Source organism: Capra hircus, chromosome 2 (assembly GCF_001704415.2).
Source record: "Capra hircus breed San Clemente chromosome 2, ASM170441v1, whole genome shotgun sequence".
NCBI lineage: Eukaryota > Metazoa > Chordata > Mammalia > Artiodactyla > Bovidae > Capra > Capra hircus.
In genome coordinates, this window is record NC_030809.1 from 28,283,636 (window position 1) to 28,307,230 (window position 23,595).

General features: G+C 51.0%; 1 protein-coding gene and 1 pseudogene across 2 annotated transcripts; one reads left to right on the forward strand and one right to left on the reverse strand.

Annotated features, from left to right (window-relative positions):
- Positions 476 to 16,035, reverse strand: STK11IP (serine/threonine kinase 11 interacting protein). 2 transcript variants are annotated; one of them, XM_018058931.1, is made up of 24 exons: positions 15,052 to 16,008; positions 12,145 to 12,350; positions 11,863 to 11,937; positions 11,485 to 11,580; positions 10,991 to 11,098; positions 10,794 to 10,865; positions 9,630 to 9,756; positions 9,259 to 9,362; positions 9,048 to 9,143; positions 8,757 to 8,798; positions 8,429 to 8,575; positions 8,167 to 8,251; positions 7,340 to 7,621; positions 6,972 to 7,177; positions 6,551 to 6,667; positions 6,279 to 6,453; positions 4,392 to 4,622; positions 4,200 to 4,303; positions 3,193 to 3,290; positions 2,916 to 3,094; positions 2,627 to 2,708; positions 2,353 to 2,423; positions 1,606 to 1,853; positions 476 to 904 (listed from the first exon to the last, which is right to left on the reverse strand). In XM_018058931.1, exons 1-24 carry the CDS (start codon positions 15,110 to 15,112, stop codon positions 755 to 757), a joined length of 3,162 nt encoding a protein of 1,053 aa, XP_017914420.1. In that variant the 5' UTR covers positions 15,113 to 16,008; the 3' UTR covers positions 476 to 754. The 2 variants fall into 2 exon arrangements, with proteins under 2 accessions (XP_017914420.1, XP_017914423.1); XM_018058934.1 differs by lacking the exons at positions 476 to 904; positions 1,606 to 1,853; positions 2,353 to 2,423 and having other exon boundaries at positions 2,692 to 2,801; positions 15,052 to 16,035.
- Positions 15,435 to 23,270, forward strand: LOC102182360 (annotated as a pseudogene).

Sequence of the window (23,595 nt, forward strand, 5' to 3'; positions counted from 1 at the left end):
CTGTGGAGACACAGATAAAGCAGTGGGGTCAACCCACCCAGGCCCTGAGCTGAACGAAGCAGTGTGGGAAAGAAGGAGGCAGGGACAAAAACCCCCAGATGCCTGCCCGCCTGCCCTCCCTCCACAGCCCAGCTCTACACACCCGCTCCCCAGTCACACTCCTTTCCAGCTCGCACCACCAGTGGCCTGAGATGCTCGTTAGTCCCCAGCTGAAACTCGAGAGTGGGAACCTAACTGGCCCAGCTGTTGGTTGGGCAGGGATTTTCTCGCCAGGTTACATGACAGGAGCTGCTGGCTGAGGACGAGTGCCCGTGGGTAGGAGTCCAACTTGATCCCATCGGTGGCGCCAAAGCAGGGTTGGAAGATGGTTGGTGTCGCAGTTCAAATGAGGTTGCCTGGCTGGTCCATTATGGGAAAGCCACGGGCAGAGCAGTTTCTATAAGAAGTGGGGGGGGGGGGAAGCAAGCCTCACGAGTGACACAGCCAGATGCCCCTATGGCATCTGGAATGCAAACAGCTTTATTGATACCTGAGGAAAGCGCAGGAGAAACACTCCTTCTGACCACTCGGCCCATTCCCTGGGGCCAGGTCAACTAGAAACCAGACTAGTCCTCTCACCCTGCCCATGCGCCGGGGGTCATCCGGGGCCTTGTTGGCCAGTGCCCAGAGGTCAGACAAGTCAGCAGCCAGAGTCTGGAGAGAGGACATCTGTAGCCGTGGCTTCCACAGCAGGGGCGGGGCCAGCCCGGCAGCCTCACTGGTCAAGGTCCAGAGCCTCCTGGGTCACAGTTCGGAGTCCAATGGAAAACAGCTCCTCCCAGGGCTTCCGGATCCAGGCCAGCAGGGCCGTCAGCTGCTCTGGACACACAACTCGGAGTGCCCAGAAGCTCTCCAGCCGGGACACCTGGCATACAAATAGCAGTGAGGTGAGACACACGAGGGCCATGCCCAAGCATGGGGGCAGCGGAGCGGGTCTGAGGAGGACCCACTCCCCCTCCCGGTTCAAGGCCTCTTCTCATCCCTAGGCCTGTCTCTCTCCAGAAAAGATCCTGACTCTGAGCTTTTAAAACAGAACCCAACTGGCACCGATGGATGACCCACCAAAAGGGCTTTCTCATTTACCACTTTGTGTCTTTAATCCTCCCTGCTTTCAGACTGTCAGTTCTGGGGTCCCCTCCAAGGAGTCGCTGGGACTTAGTCCCTGGCTCTGTCATTTATGACCTGGGCCCACTGGTTAACACCTCCCGCCAGCCTCAGAGTCCTCAATTTTAAGTGAGCTAAAAACCATACTGCCTCCTCACATAGAGGCTGGTGCACAGGCCCAAAGAGACACGAACTCCAAGTGGCGCCTGCTTCATCAGGGCCTCCGAGCTCACACAAGGCTGGGCTTCAAGTCCACAGTGTCCCCACTGCCCGTAACTGCCTCCTCGCTACTGTTCACACCCCGCGACAGCCTCCCAGGTCCCAGCACCCTGTTCTCTGCGTCCCCTCATCATGACTGCCTGTGGTTAGGTTCCCTAGAGCCCAGATCCTAGTCTTCCTAGACCCACTTGCCGCACTGCCCCCCACTGCCGCCTCCCCACCCCTCTCTCGTTGGCTCCACACCTCGTCATAGAAGACCAGCCGCAGGGCCTCCGGGGCCACGCGATACAGCAGCACAGAGCTCAGGCTGCTGAGGGGCTGCTGCTCCCTGACGCTCACTGAGGGGCCTGGCCCAGGGGGTGGGGCCTTCTCAGATGCTTCGCCAGATGCTGCTGGAGAAGGGGGCTCTGCCTGGGACCCTGCAGGGTCCTCATCTAACAGGTACAGGGTGGACAAAGTCAGCAACAGGGACACAGGGCAGGCAATGGGTCCTAGGGTATAAGAGACAGAGTGAGGCCCAGAGAAGAAAGCCGTGGAACAGCCCAGATCCCCGGGCTGGTGTCCCAGTGCTGCTTCAGAGAGGAGTGACCACACTGAGGCGGCCACAGCACAGCCTGTGCCTCTGGGGCCACAGTCCTCCCTTCCCCAAACTCCAGGGATCTCTAGCCTCCAAAACCTCTGAGGCCAAGTCAGAGGGAACTTGCCCCACTCCCACCCCTACATCAGAAAGATGCACCCGCTCTCCCCTTCACCAAAAGGGTAGGACGGGGCAGACTGAGATGATCTGCTCCACTTCCCACAAAGCCTGGGCCCCGAAGCAAAGGTCCCTGAGCAATAAGACACCCCATGTCACACCCTGGACCCTCCAGAGAGGCCGGGACACTGAGACTGTGACTGGGTGGAAGTCCACATCCCGGCACTGTGAATTACTACAAAGGCATGAAGAGGTACCGGGGGCTGGAGGGCTGGAAGGCCGGGGCCAAATCTTACCTTCAACCAGGAACACTCGAAGGTAGAAGAACCCGGGAGGCTCCGAGGAAGAGTCTGTCTTCAGTAGTGGCCTGGGGAGAAGGCAGCAGGCCCAGGAAGGAGCAGTCAGCCACGGGATAGGAAGAGCCACAGTGGGGGTGGAGTGAGGAGAAGGCGGCAGGCCCAGGTCAGGAGGCTTGGGCGCTCAGGACTCCACCCGGGGCTTGTGACGGGAGGGGCTGCGCGCCACGAGCAGCCATCTGGGCCTAGCCTGGCCTCAGCCCCCTCAACTCACCAGAGCCTGTGCTTCGGGGTCACCTCCTCCTCCGTGGCGCTGAAATTGCTCCTCCGCGTGGGGGGCAGGGACTGTAAGACATCTGGACAGAGCCAGCCAGGGACAGGGAGCCCTCAACGACTCCGGCTCTTCCATCCCAACCTCTCCACACCTTCCCATCCTCCGCACTGCGGAACTTCCAAGAGGGATGGGTCCTGTTACCGCCTGTCTTCACTGTGGGCGCCACACCCGGCGCTGCGGTCCACAGCCCCCCACACCCAGCCTCCCTCCTCCCCCTGCCCCTGCTCACCGGTGAGCTCCTCCAGGAAGGCCCGGCAGCGCTTGGCCTCTCGGGGCAGCAGGACACAGGGCCCCGCCCCGGCTGCCCACTCCAGCCGCAGGCTCTGTCCCGCCAGGCCCAGCTCTATGTGCCGCAGGTCCTGCAGGGGAATGGCCAGGGCCAGCTGCAGCCAGCTAGCCGGGGGCCCACTGTGGAGACGGAGAGGGCAGAGTAGCAGGAAAGAGTGAGAGCAGTGTCAGAGCGTGGGGGCCCAGGCCCTTCCCTGGCAGCGGCCCCGCCCACTCACCAGATCTCCCCTGTCACCTTCAACACGTAGAACCTTTGGTCAGACACAACCACGAGACACAGAAATTCCCCAGGGTGGCCTGCCAACGCCAGCGGCACCTAAGGGGAAGAGGAGGTTGGCAAGAAACAGAGAGGGCTAGGGAGGCGGCCGGCAGACTGAGGGCCGAGCTCCTGGTGACACTGCTCACCCATCCGGCCTCTCCGTCGGCCTCGCTCTCTAGCCCACAGCCCCACCTGCACTCGGACCCACATCAGGCTCTGAGCAGGTCTCCCTGACCGCCATCTCGCCCCCTCCAGCCCACCCTCTGAGAGGACTGCCGCCCCCAAATACAAAACCCACCGCCACTCCCCAGCTCCCCAGACTTCAGAGGCTCCACAGGCCTTGGGATCAAGTCCGAGCTACGGCAGCAGACACCAGATGATGCTTCCAGGCTCCTCTCAGGACACCTGCCCTGCCCACACCCTGGCTGCGCCGCTCACAGTCACTTCTCCCTACCAGCTCCTCTCAGGCCTCAGAGCAGTTGCTGCCTCCTTTCCCTAGAACACTCTTTTTCTCCCTCCCATCACTCATCCTGCAGGAAGGAGAGGCTTCCCAGGCCCGCACAGGCTGATCAGATGCCTGTCAAGGACCTGAGCCTGATTCTGGCACAGGCACACCGCATCGTGGCTGCCTGTTCCTCATCCCAGGAGGGACGATGGAGAGCAAGACTGCAGACTCTAGGCCCTCGGTGTCCTGCAAGTGCTCACAGATCCAGAGAGGGATCTGTGGCAACAATGGCCAGAGGCTGCGCCCGACAGCCCGCAGACACCAGCTACAGGGTGAGCAGCGTCCTCCCCGTGGGACAGGGGAGACTTCGAAGGCTCAAATACCAAGGAGCAGGTCCAGAGCCACACTGAGAGTCACTGCCGGCATTCAAACTGGAAGCCAGGCCTGGTGGCTCCAGAGTGACTGCCCAGTTTGCTGTGCTGGAAACAGGCAGGGGGGCGCAGGGCCGGGCTGGCACAGACCTTGAGGCAACACTGGAACTCCTCCTGGGCATCAGTGAATACCTCGACGTCCAGGAAGAGCCGGAGTCGGTGGTCCACGGAGCGGAGGCCGCAGCGCTCAGGGGCTGGGGGTGAGTGATGGGCCGTCAGCCCGCCCGGGCCGCCCCAGCACCCCTCCCCCAACACCACCTGTCTCTGTTCGCCTAGACTCACGTGGGCTGAGGCTCCAACTGTGGTGGTCATGGGAGGCCAGGGCCTGGGATGGGGCACTGCCAGCCCCATTGCTGGGGTCACTGTGGCCACAAGGGTCGTGGACAGCACTCAGGGACTGCGAGAGGGCCGGGGATTGCTCTTCTTGTCTCCGCTCCCCACTGGGGGTTCCCGGGGACACAGCCAGAAGAACCACGTGATCACTACCACAGTACGGACACACAGCAGATGATTCTGAAGGGCAGATGGACACAGCTCATCAACCACACACACACACACACACACACACACACACACACACACTCATAACATCCCTCCCCCCGACCCCACCCCACTGTGCCCACAATACTCCCTCCCCACTCTGGGACTCGCCTAGGCCCCATCTCCAGCTTCACACGCTCCCCATGCTCCCACCTAACCTGATGCCCTCAGCAGGCCAAACTGCTGACCAATCACTCCCCATCCTAGTGACAGATGAGCAGGCCCACAAGCTCCTCAATATACCTGCCTTCTCATTTTAGGAGGCCCTTTCAGAGAGGGCCACACCCACCCAGGCCCTGCTGTGGGCCCCTTAAACAGCCCTGGGCTGGGCATGTACTTGAAGTCTGAGAGCCCAAAAACAACAGATAAGGGTCCAATTCCAGGTTCTCTGTGCTTGGTTCCCCATCTGTGAGATGGGGATGATGACAATCCTAGAGGGTTGTCAGGACAACTGAATGGAATTGGGTAAAGAAACCAGGACACAGATCAGCAGTGAGACAAGAAACACTCTTTGAGCAGCTATGACGTGCTGGAACATGCTAGACCCTTTGACAGCTGTATCGAAACTCTCCGCAGACACTGGAGTGAGGAAAGCAAGTGAGGAAAGCAAAGATGGAGTCACTGATGCGCCCTGCCAAGGCCACGTAGCTGGGGTCAAGGCAGCAGCTACTGTGTGTGGAAGACCTCGGTTCTAGCCAGGCATGGTTCCTGGTGCTGTTCTGTCACACTGAAATCTCCTCATGTCACAGGGCAAGTCCATCCTCTTCTTTGCTCAGATGAGGTGACTGAGGCTCAGATCAAAAGAGACCGGAGCACGCAGGAATGTACAAGACTAACACCGCCACCGAAGGGACGCCAGGACCACGTGACCCTTAGAGTGCAGACAGGGTCTGGGACAGGGCAGGGCTGTTTCTGTTATACACACTGTACTGCTGGGCCTGCAGCTGCCCAGGCAAGTTCAGGTTGGAGAGTGAATGAAGAGGGCTCAATTTCTGAATAAAATTTTAACCCCAGTTCCAGCTACTGCCGGGGGGGGAAAAAAAATGTGATTAATAAAAATCAAACATTTCAGTGCAGGTGTTACCAAGAATACTTTTTTCCTCTTCAATGTCTTCAAAGACACGGCTTTTTAACTGGTCTGCAATGGAAAATCTGTCATCTTAACAAACAGGATGTGAAGAAATGCCATGAAGTGTTACTCTAGTGACTCACAGGGTCGGTCAGGGAAGGACAACCTAAGCCCCCTCACACAGCATCCCACTACAGCTGCCAGACAGCCCAGCGCTGCAGGGAGTGCTCGTATGTTTTACGTGGCTTCTGAAATAGTAGCCCAAAAAAAGGAGGGAAATGCTCCAAGTTATGGAAAAATAATGGGTACGTTTAAGCAGTTAGAGACTGTACTTCCTGACTTAAGAGAAAAAGAGGATGTAGTTTTTTTTTTTTTTTTTTTGCAGGCAGACGGTTTTAATTTTTCCTCCAGGCTGAAAAGTTGCCCCTCCCGCCCCCCCCCCCCCCACCGCCCCGCTCCTTTCTTCCCTAGGGCTCCCCCTCCACACTCTCAGCTCAAAGCCATTTTCCCTGAAGCAGCAGGAGGCGCATGGACACTGAGGTCAAGGGCAGGGCTGGTACCTGTCTTTCGGAACAGCGGCTTCCAGCCTTCCTCACTGTCCAGCCCCAACCTGGGCTCCTCTGGCTTGAACTCACGGCCACAGCGCAGACACTGGAGTCTGTCCCCTGGCAGGGCCCCCACTTCCTCAAGCTGATGCTGAGAGGTGACTGCTGGGGTCAGCACAGCTAGCAGCTCCTGAAACACGGTGACCGGACACAGCCGTGAGCAGGACCCGAGTCCTCAGGTTTCCAGCCTCCCCCAGCTGCCTGGGCCCTGTGCTAGGTTCCGTCACCTGGACAGCTGCCTGGGCATCCGGCTCCAGCACCACGTAGCGACGCAGCTGCCGGTCGGGGCAAATGTAGGCGAAGCGGAGAACAAGGATGGGGCCCTGGGGTCGTGGATCTGAGCCCTGCACAGGAAGAGGCGGTCAGCAAGATTAGGGTTATGCTGAGAGCATGACGGAAAAGATAGCTCTGGACTCCGCAAAAATGCTTTTGCTGACAGCCATGCTGCAGCCCAGGAGCTCTGCCCCTCAGCCAAGCCTCCAAGCCACCTGGGGCCTGCCTCTGCCCACTTAGTGCCCCTCCCTGGCTCCAAGCGCAGTGACAGAGCATGGGAAACACCCGGCCCAGTGCCTGACCAGGTTGTCAAGAGTCAGTTCCAGGAAAAAAAGCCTAGCACCTCCTCTAGAAGCCCTGCTCCTTACCACTCACCTCAGGCACCTGCTCGCTCTGGGTCTGGGTCTCTGCCTCTATCTCAGCTGCCTCCAGACTCTGGAGCTCAAGCCGTTGCAGGGTTCGAGCTGCTTGCAGTTCCACCTCAAACAGGTGGCCTGTAGTGACCCAGAGAAAGCACTCCCTGCCCCGCACGCCCTCAGGCCCCTCCAGGGGACACACCAACATGGGCCGGCAGAGCTCCACTGAGGAGAGACAGAGAGTGGGACACCGTGAGGAGGGAGAGGCAGCCAAGACTTGGCCCCCGCTATGGGGTGGCCATCCATCCCCACACTTGGGCCTTCCTGACTTCTGGACACACGACCACCACCTGGCTCCGGGCTCCCTCGCGGCCAGCGAGTGCTCACCCTCCATTTCACTTTGCTCCTCTCCTCCCTCCTCTTCTCCCTGCTTCTCCAGCTCCTCTTCCTCCTGAGGCTCTGGCTCCGGCCAGACCTCCTCTGCCACTTCCTGTGGAGACTCCTCAGGGGGTGGAGGGCTAGGCACAGGCCCTGGGCTCAGGGCGTCCGGGGACAGCGTGTTGAGGGCAGAGGCCTCCAGGTGATTCCGATACTGCAGCCAGTCGCAGCCAAACCGCTCCCGAAAGCTGTTCATGAGTTCCAGCTCCCGATGCTGCTGCACAAACCACCCTGGGCAGGTGCGGGAGCACACGGCTTAGCAAGCCCGGCCCCACCACAACCCCCAGCCACCCCATCTTCTGGGCGTGCTCCTCAGGGTGAGGTAAAAAAGGGGGTATGGTGGCAGGGGACGGCCAGTTCAGAGGGAAGCCGAAGTCTGCCCTTTCAGCAGCAGGTGCTGAAGCGAGTTCTATGTGACACTGAGGTCACATGCAACTCAGAAGCACAAAGTGCCTGCCGCTTAGAGAGATTCAAGAGACAGGGCAGCGCATTTAAGGTCCGGAAACGTCCTCTAGTTTAACCCAGCTTTTCCCAAATTGTTGGGGCCACAGGATCCTCTCATTATCTGACCCGCTGACATCCAACAAAGATAACGTTCCCTGAAAAACCCTTTGGAAAGTGCTGCCCAGGAGCAGTCTCTTCTCCTTTCCCTAGACTGAAACAGGAAGGACAACAAGGTCCCCGCAATGCTCCACTCCACCAAAAAGAGAAGTCCTCTCGACTAGGAGAGGAGTGCGTGGGACTGAGGCCTGGGTGCTGGGGGTGGGCTGACTCACCAGCCGGGGAGGGGTCCAGCGTCCGGGGCTCCGGGTCGGTGTCACTGGGTTCCGAGATACTCGCCCGCCTCACGCGGACTCGGCTCTGAGGTTGGGAGAGGGACCCCAGGTTCTATGAAAGCCAGTGGCCTCCCACCCAACCCACCCGGAACACCCACCTGCAGGCAAAGACATGCCCTGACCACTCCCAGGACCTCTGTAGCGCAAAGCCCCCATAAACACACCCCGGCCCAGGCATGAGGCAGCCTAGGACCCCATTTACCTTCACCTTGCGGAGCCGGGGCTGGGCCACAACACCCCCTGACGAGGGGCTGTCACTCAAGTCAGGGCCACCAGAAGTTTCGATTGTACTCCCCACTGGCCAAGGCGGAGGTGGTACCAAGGTGCTGAGCCCAGAGGACGTGGAGGTCTGGTATGGGAGAACAGGAAGGAGACAGAGGTTGGAGCCAGGGCGCACCCCTCTTCTGCCCACGCTCACCAACGGGGGCCTACCTTCCAGCTGATCAGACAGACCCTTCCTGGACACCCCTCTGTTTCCCTCGGCTAGCACCCTCCCTTCACCTCCGCCCCGTCACTCCCACCACACGAACCTGTAAATCAGTCAGTGACAAGGCCTTTCCATCGAGAAGGAACTGAGCAGAGATAAAAGGAGAGGGCGGAGTCGGTGGGAGCACACACTCTGGGGAGCCCCTAGCCAGGGTTGGGAGCCCTCCTTGTCCTGTAAGGACCAGCAGCTTCAGTGAGGGGAAAAGGCATAACAAGGCAGCAGTTTGAGGCCTCGGTCCCTCACCAAGGGATGTGGGGAAAGGCAAGAGCATGCAGGGGTGAGGGAGGCCTAGGCAATAAAGGGAACACAGAGCGGACGTGGGCAGACCACTCACCCCAGCAGCAGTATCCCTGGCACGGGGCGACAAGTACCGGGCGGTGGCCACTCGGTGCTCAGGGTGGAACCACAAAGGGTTCCCCTCCAGGTAGAGCTGGGCACAGGAAGAGGAGACTGAGGTGGGCCTGGGGCCTCCTTATATGAGGAAGGGGGCTGATCCACTCAGCATGAGGGGAGTGGGGGCACGAAGCCGGCTTCCCGGTCCTCACCTTGCGCAGCTCCGTCAGCAGCCACAGTGGCGCCAGCTCCCTGTGTCTCTCCAGCAGGTTGTAGGCCACATCCAGGTGCCGCAGGTTCCGCAGCTGTTCCAGGCCTGGGGCAGAGATGAGAGGGGAGGTGTGAGCAAGGCTGTGGGTGAGCAAGGGTGGAGGGGCGTGGGGTGGGGTGGAGTGGAGTGGAGTGGAGGGGGCGTGCTGGGGGAAGGCATGGCAGAAAGGCCAGCCTGGGCACCCCACACCTGTCTGAGGGCCACAGGAGGCTCTGGTAGGCACACGGATCCAAGGCCACCCTAAGTCTAATACTGCCCCCATTCCCTTCCATGCTGGACTGCTCCTCCACCCCAGCACAGTCCCCCACTCACCATGCAGGCTCTGGAGCTCATTGCCCCGCAGAATCAGGGTTCCCAGAGCAGCCCCTGAGGGTCCCATTTTCGGCACCAAACGCAGGTGGTTATAAGAGATGTCCAGGTGACAGAGCTCAGACAAATCCTGGGAGGGGACGGAGGGGGCAGTAATGAAGAGTCTCTCCTTGACCACACTCTAGCCAGGCTTCTCTGAATCCTCTTCCTGACTAAGCCTCAAACTTGGCCTACAAAGACTACAGATTCTCAGCACAAATGATTTCACCTGTCCCTCTATCAACCCCCACATTAAGGCGAATAAATCTACCAGTTTCTCACAGCTCCAGAATGATCACCCCAGCCCCCTGACATCACTGCCCAGGAAAACTCAAGGTGGCAGAAGGATTTAGTTTGCTTCAGACAACAGCAGAAAGATCGGACCCAGCTCTCTGCCTCCGTGGGGCTTTGACAAGGGCCAATTAGCAAACCAGACAGGTCCACATGGACGAACACCCCTTCCTGTTTTTCGTACACATCCACTTTCCCAACTTCAGAGGAACCCAACTAGGGTTTGGTCAAAGAGAGAATCTGCCCAAGCCCCCACTGTCCCACTTCCCACTGCCTCATACTCCCTTGAAAATGCTCACCTCTGCACAAATCAAACTGGAGGTTAGTTCACACTGAAAAGCTTATGACGGATTAAAATAGTTTTATTACTAATTAAATATCACCAATAGTTTTTTGCCATTTTAACCAGAATCCAGCTTTATCTCTGACAGGGAGACACGGGAAAAAGGTTCTTCAAGTTCACCATGAAAGCCTTTACTGAGCTAGACCCTGCGCTAAGTAACATCAGATACTCTTCACAATCATTTTCATACTATAAAAGTAAGTACTCCTATGATATGTACTTTACAGATAAAAAAATTGAGAGATTAACTAATTTGTCCCACAGAGATTAGGAGTTGAGGTTTGAACACTGGTTTGTCTTATGCCAGAGTCTGTGCCTCCAAAGAGTACTGCCTCCCAGGATGCAACTACATGGGAAGTAGGGGTGGGGAAGCAGGGGGGTGGCAGGTGGGAGGTAAGAGCAAGGTGGGAGCAAAAGGAGTCTGGAAGGGAAGGTCTCAGCAGAACAAGTGGAGGCCCAGGTGGCACCCACCCCGCCAGGCTGTTCATACTCACCATCAGGAAGCCCTTGCAGTCTTGGACTTGATTGTGGCTCAGGTTCAAGAAGCGAAGAGCTGACAAGAGACGCTTAGGGGGGATAGGGACAGGAAGCAGAAAATCAGACGTCCCCAGGCAGCCAACCGGCTCTCCACCCTAAGGGCCCATCCCTGTCATTCCCCAGTTTCCCAAAGTCCCTCCTGAGGCTCGCTCACCAGGGAGCTGTCTAAGGCAGTCAGGGAATTGTAGCTGAAGTCAGCAGACAGCAGAGCCAGCCAGGGCAGGGCAGAGCAGAAGTCACCGCCGCAGGCGGACAGCAGCTCCTGCACAGACAGGTGGGTGCTATTACCTCCACTCTCTGCCCCTTACCACGCCAAGGCCACGCTCTGTTACCTGGCCATGCATTCATGCTATACACCAGGCTCTGTCTGGAGATGCAGACTTAAAGAAAGCCCAAGACCCCCTTCCTAAGGAATGTGAGCAGACAGAGCAGTGGGGGAGGCAGACGTGAGAATGTCAAACACAATATGCTCAGTGTGACTGTAAACTAGACGGGCACAGAGTGCTGTGGAACACAGCAGAGGGAGTGAAGACACTGTCCGGCAGGAGGCAGGAGGCAGGGCAGGCTGCAGAGAAGCGGGAACATCAGAGCTTGGTCCTCCATGTCCCTCAGGACAAGGCTGCCAGGCTTGCCCCTGACCTTCCTTACCTCTAATGCTTGGAGGCTCCTGCTGCAGATCAGGGTCTCCAGCTGGGAATAGATGCCACGGAGGCCACAGAGGCAGTGGAGGGGGACACCTCGGAGCTGGAACAAGCGAAGGGAAGGAGGAAGGGAGGGAAGGAGACTGAGCTTCACAGAGGACAGATGTCTCATCCCCACCTCCCAATGGGGAGGAGGGGAATGATGACAAAGCCACCTATGGTTCAGGGCAGCCTTAAATGGAAGAGTAGGTGGTGCATCACTGCAGAGCAACAAGCCCACCTAGGTCTGCCCCCGACACCCCACCAAGAGGCCACCTCCCTGTCCCTGCCCCAAATGTCTGCTCAAGCCAGGTTTTGGGCACCAACATCCCCCAGTGCCCCATACCTCCAGCTGCCGAAGGGACTTGAAGGGAAAAATTTTGATGGGCCCTGAGAGGCCAAGACCTGGGACATGGACCAGCTAAAAAAAAAATAAAACTACTCAGGTCACTGAGGCCCACCACACGTCCCTTTCCTTGGCCTCCCTTCCCTAGCACTGCCAAGCACAGCTCTCTCCTCACCTGGGTCTGGGCCCTATAGATTTTGTGCACACATGCCACACCCTCAGCCCCACCTCCATTCTTCTCTTGTGCTCTCAGTACCCCCAACCCCATCCCCATCCCAGAACCTTGAGTGAAAGCGTTTTCTGCAGCACGTCAAAGAGGAACTGAAGTTGGAGGATGATGGGCGAGTCAGCAGGGTGGGAGGGCAGAGCCACAAAGCCTGTCTGGCCAGGGCCCCATGGCCCCAGATGCAGCTCAAATACGTGGTTCAGGTGCTGCAATGTGGCAGTCAGCAGGGTCAGGGTGCTATGGCCAGACAGCACCACATCCCCTACAGGGAAAGGGGCAGACAAGAGGAGGACATAAGAAAAGGCTCTTTCCATTTATTCTAAGACTTACGACCCCAGGAAACAACCTCTCCCATCCATAGACCTGATCGAATTCTCCACAACAGGATCAAACTTCACCACTCTTCCTCGCTCAAGAATTCAGTGGCTCTCCGCTATCTTTCAAAACGTCCTAAGTTTTCGGCCTGATAGATTGCTTCACTACTACAAGACTCCAGCTTTTCTGAATTTCCCTTACGCCTTCTGCTCAAAGACCCTGGCATACTCACAGTGCTGGCAAAAGCGCTGGTTCCTAGCTTCCTCATTTTCTGACACACCCCCTTCCACTCTGCCCAGCTCAAGACCCACCTTCTCCAGGAAGCTTTCTCAGCAAGCACCGCTGCAGAACTTTTCACCATAATTACTAACTTTATGTGAGAGCGAACAAGAAGTTTTATCTGTATTTCTTTGTCTCATTGTACAAGGAACATGTGCACTTACAGAAACTTTCAAACAACACTAAAATGCATGCCAAAAAAGTAACCACTCATTTAAGCACTAAGGTATTGCTACTGCTCTCCACGTTAAAACTGCCTTCTCTCGTCCTTGAGGGCATCTTCTGGTATTCATTACTGCATCTAAAAAAATACAGCTACAAGGTCCTACTGTATAGAGCAGGGAGCTATATTCAATACCTTGTGATAAACCACAGTGGAAAAGAATAGAATGTATATCTGTGTATAACTGAGTCACTTTGCTATACAGCAGAGCTTGGCATAACACTGTAAATAAATTATACTTCAATAAAAATAAATAAACTACAAGGTAGGTATTGAGATTTTTAAGTTTCTTGGAAAAAAATAAGGATTGACTAGAACGATTTTGCAGAAATAATACAGAGAGATCCCCATACCCTTATATGTAACCACCAATGGTTTTATTTTATATGGAGTACAATAACAAAATCAGGAAATTAGCATTGTGGACAAGGTGTACATATAGTTCTATGCCATTTTGTTACATGTAGGTTCCTGTAACTACTACCACAATCAAGATATAAAACTATTCCATCACTGCAACACTCTCCCTCCTGCTACACCTCTAGTCACTTGTGTGCCTGTGCACATGGACTCACACACACACACCCCATCAGCCCCAACCTCTGGAACGAAGTCAGATTCTTGCTAAATAAGTTATCAAATCCTACAACCTTGTATGAAGGATTTTCTATGTACTAGACAGTAAGGATAGATACAGACAAGGTTCAAGGACTCTCCCTACCCTGAAAGAGCCTCCCAGTCTAGAAGAGGAGATAAGACATGTGCACAGTTAATACTACAAGCCAGAAAGTAAAAATGCTATATGGATACCATCAACAGGAGTGCAGAGAGATGGAAAGGGAGCTAACATTGAATACTATGTGCCAGACATACGTTATTCCATTTAAACTTCACCAAAATCTCCTAAAAAGCACTGTTAATACCTTCTTACAAATATGGAAACTGGAGCACAGAAAAGTTAAGAATCTCAATTGAGATCATAAATCTGATAGGAAGTTGTTATTTCCATCTGTTCTCAAAGCCAACCAGAATTTCTACAACTAAGGCCAACCATTACTGAACAACTCCAATGGCTCCACTGTGCCTAGGCTTGGAAGAAAGAAACTATAATAATTACTACCGATTTTAAGTGCTTACTATATACGCAATCACTGTTCTAAATGCTTTATATGAATTGAAATGAATCCCCACAATCTTTCAGTTAAGTACAATCAGTATCTCATTTTGCTGATGATGAAGAACAAAGGCTCAGAAAACTTGAACAATTTGGTCATGTTTGAAAGAGCTGGGATTCCAACCCAGGGGCTTTTAATTATCCTATACGTCATGTTTTGCCACTGTCAACTACAAATTGGCATTTGCCATTGGCACTTGTCATCCACCTCTACAAGGATTAAATCATGTGCTAATGCAGCTGCTGATTCTCAACATCCCCTGAAAAGAGTTTATGGTGGAGAGCAGAAATGAAGAGCTCAGTGCTCTGGAACAACAACAAAAAAAAACCTAGCATCACAGGTCTTCAGATAGTTAGATATTTTCAGGAGCCAATTTTATTATGAACCCAATTCTTGTATCTCTTCACATCTAGCACTTCTCATAAAAACACTAAAATCCTTCGTGGTGACAACTGCTCCTCAACACTAGCAGAAACGGTCTGCAAAAAAATATGCGCTTGATAGCATTTACTCTCCCTCCACCAAAATCACATATATACTGACCTTACTCCCTACCTCTTTGGAGCAGCTTCTCAGAGCCATCTGAGATGCTAGTTCATGGGCTATCGTCCTCATTTTGCCCAAATAACACTTTTTTTAAGTTAGCACCACAGATCAACGATTATGACTAGTCCTTGGTCTAGAAGGACTTACGGCCAAGTAACGAGCACTCCCCTCTATGAGTATCAGAGAACGCATGAAGAAGTGGCACCCAAAGTTTGGCCTAGAAGGATGGCTAAGGTTTAGACAGTCAAAGACAAAGAGCGACAGAGCTAACAAACTCTGGGAGGAGTAGAGAATTTAATTATTTGACACCCAAACCCTCGTGACCCTAAACAGCTGTAACCTCATGACTCCTAACGAGCCATGTCTCTAGAACGTGGGAAGTTGCCCCTCTCGCCCAGCCTCAGCCCAACCGGAAGTTCACTCACCGGACTCGCGCAGAAGCCCCGCGAGCCTCCACACCAGAGAGTCCCGCGGGGCGGTCGTCATGGCCACAGGACGCTGGGGGCGGAGCCAGAGAAAAGAGGAAGCGGAAGAGCTTCAGGTGGTAGCAGTGCCAAAACGCCAGGACGTCCGCGCAAACCGAAGCCTCGCGGAGAACAAAAAACAGCAAACCAGAGGGCGAGAAAGAGCTCCTCTTTGGTTCCCTTTCAAAGAGCATAAGGCCTGACGAGCCAGGCTGACCTTCCTGTGTGATCCTCCCACCAGCTCTACCGCCGGGCGCCTATCAATAATAGACAGGAAGTCCCGCCCCGGAAGAGAGGCGCTCGGAAGGGACGGCCGAAAAGTAAGCCTTGCGCTGCCGGAAACCATGCCGTAAGTCGTGCGAACGTGTCGAGTGGGGGCGGTGCCCGCTGGTTCGGGTGAAGGCGTTCCGTTCCGCGTCTCAGCTGCCTGAGCCCAGACTCCAATCCCAAATTGGACCTCTGGCGTCCCTTCCCCTCTGTGGGCCCCGCAAGGCCTGAGACAGCCACTGAGCTCGGCTGGGGCCGCTCTGGGTCAGTGAGGAAAATCTGACTCCTTGTTTGCAGACTGGGCGGGGAAGCAAAGTTGAGAGAAAAGAAGTTTTCTGTTACTGAGGAAAAGACTTACCCAAACACTCATCCGAACATTCCTTTTCCAGTTAAAGGAGAGCGTGTCCGCCATGGGAGGCAGTTTTTTCACATCTGTATGAAAGAGCTGGGGCTGGCGGAGGCGCCATATCTGGGGTCCCTTCGACCGTTTTTCCTTCATCTTCATCCAGACTCGCTTTTCTTTTTCCTTCGTGAATATCATCCTCTCATATTAGCTTCGTAACGCTCCACGTGCACCACGTCCTTTATTTTTCCTTTGTTTTCGACTCCTAACACTTGAATTTAAAAGTTATTGTTTCGAGTTTGAAAATGTGAAAGTAGATTCACAAAAGCCTATGTTACTTGGGAAGGTCATTCAATTAGTAACCGATAGCTCCGAAACTGCCGAGTTCCCATTGCTGCTTTCACCTGGTCCTGGTCAAATACAGACGTCGGCTACAGAATTAATGAGTAATGCCTCTTAACAGAATTTCTTGTTTTTAGGGAGGGCTTTGTTTTTTTTTTAATGTAATGCCCAATCTTCTGATTTATTTTTAAAATTAGTGGTAGGCCAGTTGAGAGTAGGAATAAGGTCATAGTCATTTTTATTCCGAGTTACAAAATTTGAAGGATCTTTTCTGAAGACAAAATATTTGAAATGGCAACTTATGCCTCTAAAGCACACAACTTTGCGACTATGGCATATGTGAGTTGAACCCAGAGCCTAAAACAAGTGAAACAGACTAAGAGGAAGCACATCATGAACAGCAAAGCAGTATACAATTATAAAGTAACAGTGGGACCTTAATATATTTTTGTTGATTATTAATCCCATAAAGGTGATGATTGTCAGTCCCCGTTTATCAAGGGCCTGGAACTAGGGAGTGGCTGGAACTAGGGAGTGGGTTCTCCCATAGGGCTACTGCTAATTTTAACCTTTTCAGACAAGGAGAGACAGATTGTTTTGATGTTTCTGACATTGCAGTGCTTTGAAATCATTTTCAGGGGTGCCTCTCCAGCCCACAGAGTTTTTCACCATTCATATGGGTAGCTGCCACCCTGCCCCCAAGTTCCCTAGCCCCCCACCCCACCCTCCACCAGATTTGTTTTCCATCCTCTTGAATGTAAAAGTGGGAGCAAAGAGCAGCAAAGAAAGCTTAACTGGAAGAAGAAAATAGCTCCTGAGAGAAGCAGCAACAAGAGACTATGCAGCTTTTTTTTTCCCAGCCCTCTGTGAGGCCCATTCCCCTTTCTGCCCTTGCCTAGAGGGGAGGCCTTGGCCACCTTCCAATGAATTCTCCCCACCCCACCCGACTCCCTTTTTTCCCTCTAAGTTAGAGTGTAAAGTGCTGCCATAAGGACCTGGACTAAGACAAAACCTTTGCAAAACTTAAAAGTCTTAAAGGGAAAAAAATTACCCTTTTACCATAACAGAAAAAAAAAGACGGCATACACCTATATTTTGAGAAATATGCAATATCTATATGAAGAAAACCAAAGAATTTTAAGGACATTAGAAATGACCTAAGTAATTGAAAAGATAACATGTTCTAATGAAAAGATTCAATATTATACTGATGTCAATTTAATTGGAACTCCACAAGTTGATTCTAAAATTCCTCTGGAAGACTAAACAAATGAGCACTGCCAAGAAACTGAGGAGAAAATAGAACAAAAGGCACTTAGAGGGGCCATGCCCTACCAGATAGCAGAGTGACCTATGAAGCCACAGTAACCAAAGCAGCATGATACTGACAGAGATAGATAGACAAATATCAACAGAAACAACTATGATTACATGGCAATTTTTTTTTTTAACTCTCTTGAGTCACTAAGTCGTTACCAACTTGCCACCCCATGGACTGTAGCCTGCCAGGCTCCTCTGTCCATGGGATTCTCCAGGCATGAATCCTGGAGTGGGTTGCCATTTCCTCTCCACTTGACTTTTAACGGTATAAAAAAGTGAATTGTTCCATAGTTTTGGAACAACTAGCTTTCCATCTGAAAAAAACTTAAGTTCCTAACCTTATATCACACAAATTAAATTCCAGGAGGATCAAAAAGCTAAACATTGTTTTAAAAATTAACTCTAAGGACTCTTTAAAGTTTGAAGTTCAAATTCACCTCTTAAAGAATTATTATCTTAATTTTTAAAACATGCAACGTCATTTCAAAAAAATTATCCTTAGAAAATAATATGCAGGCCTTGCTACTGCATGATTGCATATCGTTCAGTTGATAAGTCATGTCTGACTCTTTGCACCCCCAAAAGCTGCAGCATACCAGGCTTCCCTGTACTTCATTACCTTCCTGAGTTTCCACTGAGTCAGTGATGCCTTCTAACCATCTCATCTTCTGTGGCCCCATTCTTTTGCTCTCAATCTTTCCCGGCATCAGGGACTTTTCCATATTATCATGAATGAAATTATGTTTCTCAAAGAAATGCTATGACATGCTCTTAATTTACAAACACCCTTCTGAGTTTTATGCCACAGGAATCACACTCCACCTAAAATCAGAAATGTGCATCAGGTTTCATCTCCATATTATTGTGTGAGGAGGAAAGTGAGCTATAAGCAGCTTTCACTGCTAGCTTCCCTGACACCTCAAGTTCCCTGGGGTAGCATCCGCAAAATGCTTGTTACTAAAGGGGTAAAGGAAGTTGTGCTGGTGACTAGCTTAGGCAGCAAGGAAGGACAGAAGGAAGGAAAGGTATCTTCATACAAGAATGACAAAATCAGCCACCAGAGAATGTAAACCTCAGCATCCTGGTCCAGTGCTTGTTTGTTTCTGCAGCCTTGGAGCATGCAGTCCCCTGGACTGTTGCCCATGGGGGAACAGAGGTAATAGTTCATCTTTAGGACGTGAGCCTCGTCGTCTCTGACCTGGACCTCACCACTCTGGTGCAACAGCCTCCTGCAGCAGATCAGATGACCGAAACCTAAGGATTCCTTCGTAATGAAAATTTCACACTTGAAATTGCATTGTGGGTAGAAAGGGTGAAATTGGATGCTTTCTTTCGTCAACTAGGTATCTTCGTGGAGTGGAAAGGCGAGGGTTGGGGGAATATGGAAGGGAATGAAGAGGTGCAAATATTAATCTCCAAAAGTAGATTTTGGTAAAAGAGTTTGTACTAGTTAGTCTGTGTGCCTGGCACCCACAGCCCCAGAATTCAGTGGTCAGAGGCAGTCTATGTTAGAACCACATATCATGTCTCTTGGCTCTGCTCCCAGACTGAGCCACAAAAGATTGGTCCAGAAACTGACCGAGTCACCACAGTCAAACATATGGGACAAATCAGCAGTATTGGAGGAGATCTGGCTTGAGAACTGTGTTGGACCGCAACTAAGCAAGCCCATCCTGCCTGGTTACAGGAGAGACTGAATATTAGGTGCACAGAGGGAAAGCTGGAAAGGCAGAAGCGAGCCTGAGAACGAACAGCTGACTGAGAAGCTGCAAAATAATGTTTCAGTGACGCAGCAGCAGCCATGCTCACCCAGCGCAGGAGGAATTGCAGTTCTGCACAAAGTACACTGAGGGATTCCCTGAGTGGCTTTATAGTAAACCTGAGGTCACCTGATAGTGCCTTTAATTATTTTCATTATCTATCCAGCAGCCCATGGAATCATCTGAAAAGAGGGCTAAGAAGGACTATAAAAAGATTGACCTTGAATTTTATTCAGAACACAAAAAGGAAAAGATGGTATGAGAACTACATTCACTGTTCAAGCTCATGGGAAAACAGCAAAAGCCTGATAGGAGATGAGAGTAGAGGCAGCTATGGAGAAGAGAAGAAAGCAGACAAAAAGTCACTGTTTCAGGCATAACCCATACAAGACCTGTTGACAAAGACAGGTACATATGTGACAAGTGTCTGCCATCTCAGTTCTGCCTACATGCAAGGCTGGAGAGAGGAAAGAAATGGTACACAGCAAGGGAAGAAGCTGCAAATAGAATAGCAATAAAAACCTGCAAAGTGAAACAAAGACAAGTGAGATCAGAGAGCTTAGGGTCTCCAGGACCGAGGGAAGGGGAAAGGCAGAGCCTGCTTTGGAATCTCAGAGCTTTTGTAGAACCTCAAACTTAGAGCACTCTTTCATTCATTCGATCAGTATTTACTGAGCCCTGACTATGTGCCAGATTTTGTGCTGCATTGCGGGTGGATATAGATGACAACAGTGCGGCTCTTGTTCTCAAGAGCCGGCAGTGTCTTGGAAGACAGAATCCAGCAATCACATCTCAACATTGTATGTGCTTCCTATCATTTCTGTAATAAATGACACCAAACAGTTGCTTGAAGCAACACATGTTTATTAGCTTATAACTGTGAAGATCAGGAGTCCAAAATGGATCTCACTGGGCTAAAAATTAAAGTGTCCTTGGGGCTTTGTTACTTTCTGGAGGTTCCAGGGGAAAATCTGTTTTCTCATCTTTTCCAGTTGCCTGCATCCCTGGCGGGCAGCCCCCTTCCATCTTCGCAGCCAGCAATGACTGAGTCTTTTTCACATCACATCACTCTTGACACTGACCCTTCTGATTCCCTCTTCTCCATTTAAAAAGGATCATTGTGATTGCATTGGACTCACATGGGTGCTCCAAAATAATCTTATTCTGTGGTCAGTTGATTTACAATTTCAGTGCCATCTACAATCTTTTAATTCTCCCTTCCCATATAATGTAACATTTTTAATTGAATAAATTTGACATATAACATTGTGTAAATTTATTAGTGTGTACATGTAACATTTGCCCAGATTCTGGGAATTAAGACATAGACTTCTTGGGGGGGGGGCATTATGTTGCCTATCACAGGCGTGATGCATGTTATAGTAGAGATAATGATATGGGAAATAGTGATATGGGAAACTGAATTCCTGCTGCAGTCTCTCCCTCTCATCCCAGATAGTTAGAAATAACAGAAAACATATACAAATAGGTAAATAAATTCATAATCACCCTGGATAACAAGGAGGGCCCTTAGAGGGCCAGAAACCATGAGGAGTCCCTGAAAGAAGGATGGCAAATGGAAACTGGACAGACAAGAAGATCACAGTCCCAAATGTGCATAACAGTCGACTGCCGCAGGAGCTGAAAACAGCAGCAAGAGCATGCCATGCCCAGAGAGGGCAGATCCTGGGAGCTCCCGGCCTCAGGAGTCATCAACAGAGCACTGATTATTCAGCATGCTGCAGCCTGTCAGCCACTCCACATGTGCTCTCCCTTCTTGTCTCCTGGGGCCACGAAATTCCAGCAGGAGTATATGCCTTCAGGCGGGAGCAGTGGATGGATATAAGATCATCAGATGGAGAAAAAGGACAATGTTCTTGGTGGCTGCTGACATAAAGGAGGAAAAGGGAGCACCTGATTGTGGAAGATGAGCTGCCAAAACATCCTCCTGCTGCTGCTGCTGCTAAGTCGCTTCGGTTGTGTCCGACTCTGTGCGACCCCAGAGACGGCAGCCCACCAGGCTCCCCCATCCCTGGGATTCTCCAGGCAAGAACACTGGAGTGAGTGGGTTGCCATTTCCTTCTCCAATGCATGAAAGTGAAAAGTCAAAGTGTAGTCGCTCAGTCGTGTCCGACTCTTAGCGACCCCATGGACTGCAGCCTACCAGGCTCCTCCATCCATGGGATTCTCCAGGCAAGAGTACTGGAGTGGGGTGCCATTGCCTTCTCCCCAAACAATCCTACCTCTGAGTATATCCCCCTGCCCACAGTAACTGACAAGATGATGATGTATACCATGACATTATCTCATACCCCTTTTGCTAAAGAGTGTACAGTCATACAGGAATCTGAGGTAAAGGAGGAGCCTCCAACTAATAATTACCAAACATTGGGAGAAAGCATCTTAAAAGAGACAGCAGTGCATAGAGGAACTTTCATGCAGTGAAATAAATCATAGAGCAAAAACAAGAGTTTTAGAAGAATTATAACATTCTTGGGTGGAAAAAGATATTACACTGACTTTTTCTTATCAACTAAAAAATTGAACATGATTATGAAGCAACAAAAATCCTCAAAAGAGTGATCAGAGTAAGCCCAGGTAAAGGATACATGTGTGACCAGAAGAATTGAGCAAATATGTGTTTTTTCAGCACATAGCTCAAACCAAATATACAAAGTATTTTATTTTTTTTTAACTAAGATACCCAGAGGATTGATCTAACACTTTCAACATCAGCTAATAATAAGGCTCTGAAGGAGAAAATAGAAAGAATATGAAAACAAATTATACACAGAGGAACAAAATATCCTAGAAATGAAGGAAAAAAACAAACATGAATCTTCAGTTTGAAAGGTCCCATCAAATGCCAATTAGGATCCCTTTTACAAATTAACATGAGATTTAGTGTGACACAATTTCAGATGCGTGGTAAGGAGGAAATCTTGAAAATTTCTGATGGGGGGAGGAAAATAAATGAAGTACAAAAGTATGAGAATCGTATGAGCATTAAGTCTCATTGAAAACCAGGATACAAGAAGCAGAGAGAATTTTTCAAAATTCAGAGGACAAAATCTTTGAGTACAGCCCAACCGTCACCATTCAAGTGCAAAAATAAAAAGAATTTTTCTGTTGCAAAGGACTCAGAAGGTTTATCACCTACAGACTTACTCTGAAATAAATAATAAAAGAAGGTAGGTCAATACTAAGAAAAATGAGCCCAAGAAAAGGCAAAAAGCAATGGTCAGCAAAGACTTCAGTAAATTTATTCAAACTAAAGAACTTCCCAACCCAGGAATCAAACCAGGGTCTCCTGCATTGCAGGTGGATTCTTTACCAACTGAGCTGTCAGGGAAGTCCTCTCAAACTAAAGAGTAGGACAAAATGGGGGTGGGGGGAAGAGTGTGGGGAGAAACATTAAAAGGATAAGAAGCCAGGAGCTGGTGGCAGTTGAAGGCAGCACCTTGCCAAAGAGTAGGAAAGGAAGTCTTCAGAGCTGTGGCCCACACAAGCACAGGATTTGCAGAATTTAATAAAAGTATGAAGATCTTGCCAGGAAACCTGAAAACAACCAAAGCGATGATTTATCAAGAAATAAATTAGCAGAACAGTATAAAGACAAAGTGAAATGCAAATCTTCCAAATCTGATAGACCTAAAGTTAGTCTTTAAGAGCCCACAGACTTTTCCCCACTACTGGGGAAAACATTCACTTAAGGAGCTGACGACCACATCATTCTGTCACCACATCATTTCATCATTAAGGTTCTATTCAAGTGAACATGGATACAGGGGATTACATATAATTCAACTTTCTACTGCGAAAATTGTGAATAAGCTAAAGAGGCAAGGGAACATGGGACTGCCCCGCTGAGTGAAGCCTCAGGAGCTTTGGGTCATGAGAAATCTAAGTCATCTATAGGTGGAGGATAGAGATTGGGTCATTCTTTTGTAAGTGATCTGAATACATCAATGGAGAAAATCAGCAGCCAGATGTTAGATTCTGCTTAAACTGTGAAGCAGCAGCTTCAATTTATTTGATGGAGAATTGAGTCCTTACAATGACCCAACAAATGTTCGATTTCTGAAGTCCGTTACGAGAAGGTAACTGTCTTTGCATGTATGCCTGAAATTCAGCAACTAATATTATAAATCCTTTAAACTGGCATTATTTTATTCATTTATTTATTTATTTATTTTTATTTTTTAAATTTTAAAATCTTTAATTCTTACATGCGTTCCCAAACATGAACCCCCCTCCCACCTCCCTCCCCACAACATCTCTCTGGGTCATCCCCATGCACCAGCCCCAAGCATGCTGCACCCTGCGTCAGACATAGACTGGCGATTCAATTCTTACATGATAGTATACATGTTAGAATGCCATTCTCCCAAATCATCCCACCCTCTCCCTCTCCCTCTGAGTCCAAAAGTCCGTTATACACATCTGTGTCTTTTTTCCTGTCTTGCATACAGG

Excerpts from the sequence above, each read along its gene's own strand:
- STK11IP (XM_018058931.1), bottom strand. The coding sequence starts at position 15,112 with ATGACGACCGCCCCGCGGGACTCTCTGGTGTGGAGGCTCGCGGGGCTT. Across the intron at positions 11,938-12,144 it reads AGAAAACGCTTTCACTCAAG|CTGGTCCATGTCCCAGGTCT; the intron begins GTTCTGGGATGG and ends TTTTTTTTTTAG. Across the intron at positions 10,866-10,990 it reads CTGCCTTAGACAGCTCCCTG|CGTCTCTTGTCAGCTCTTCG; the intron begins GTGAGCGAGCCT and ends ATCCCCCCTAAG.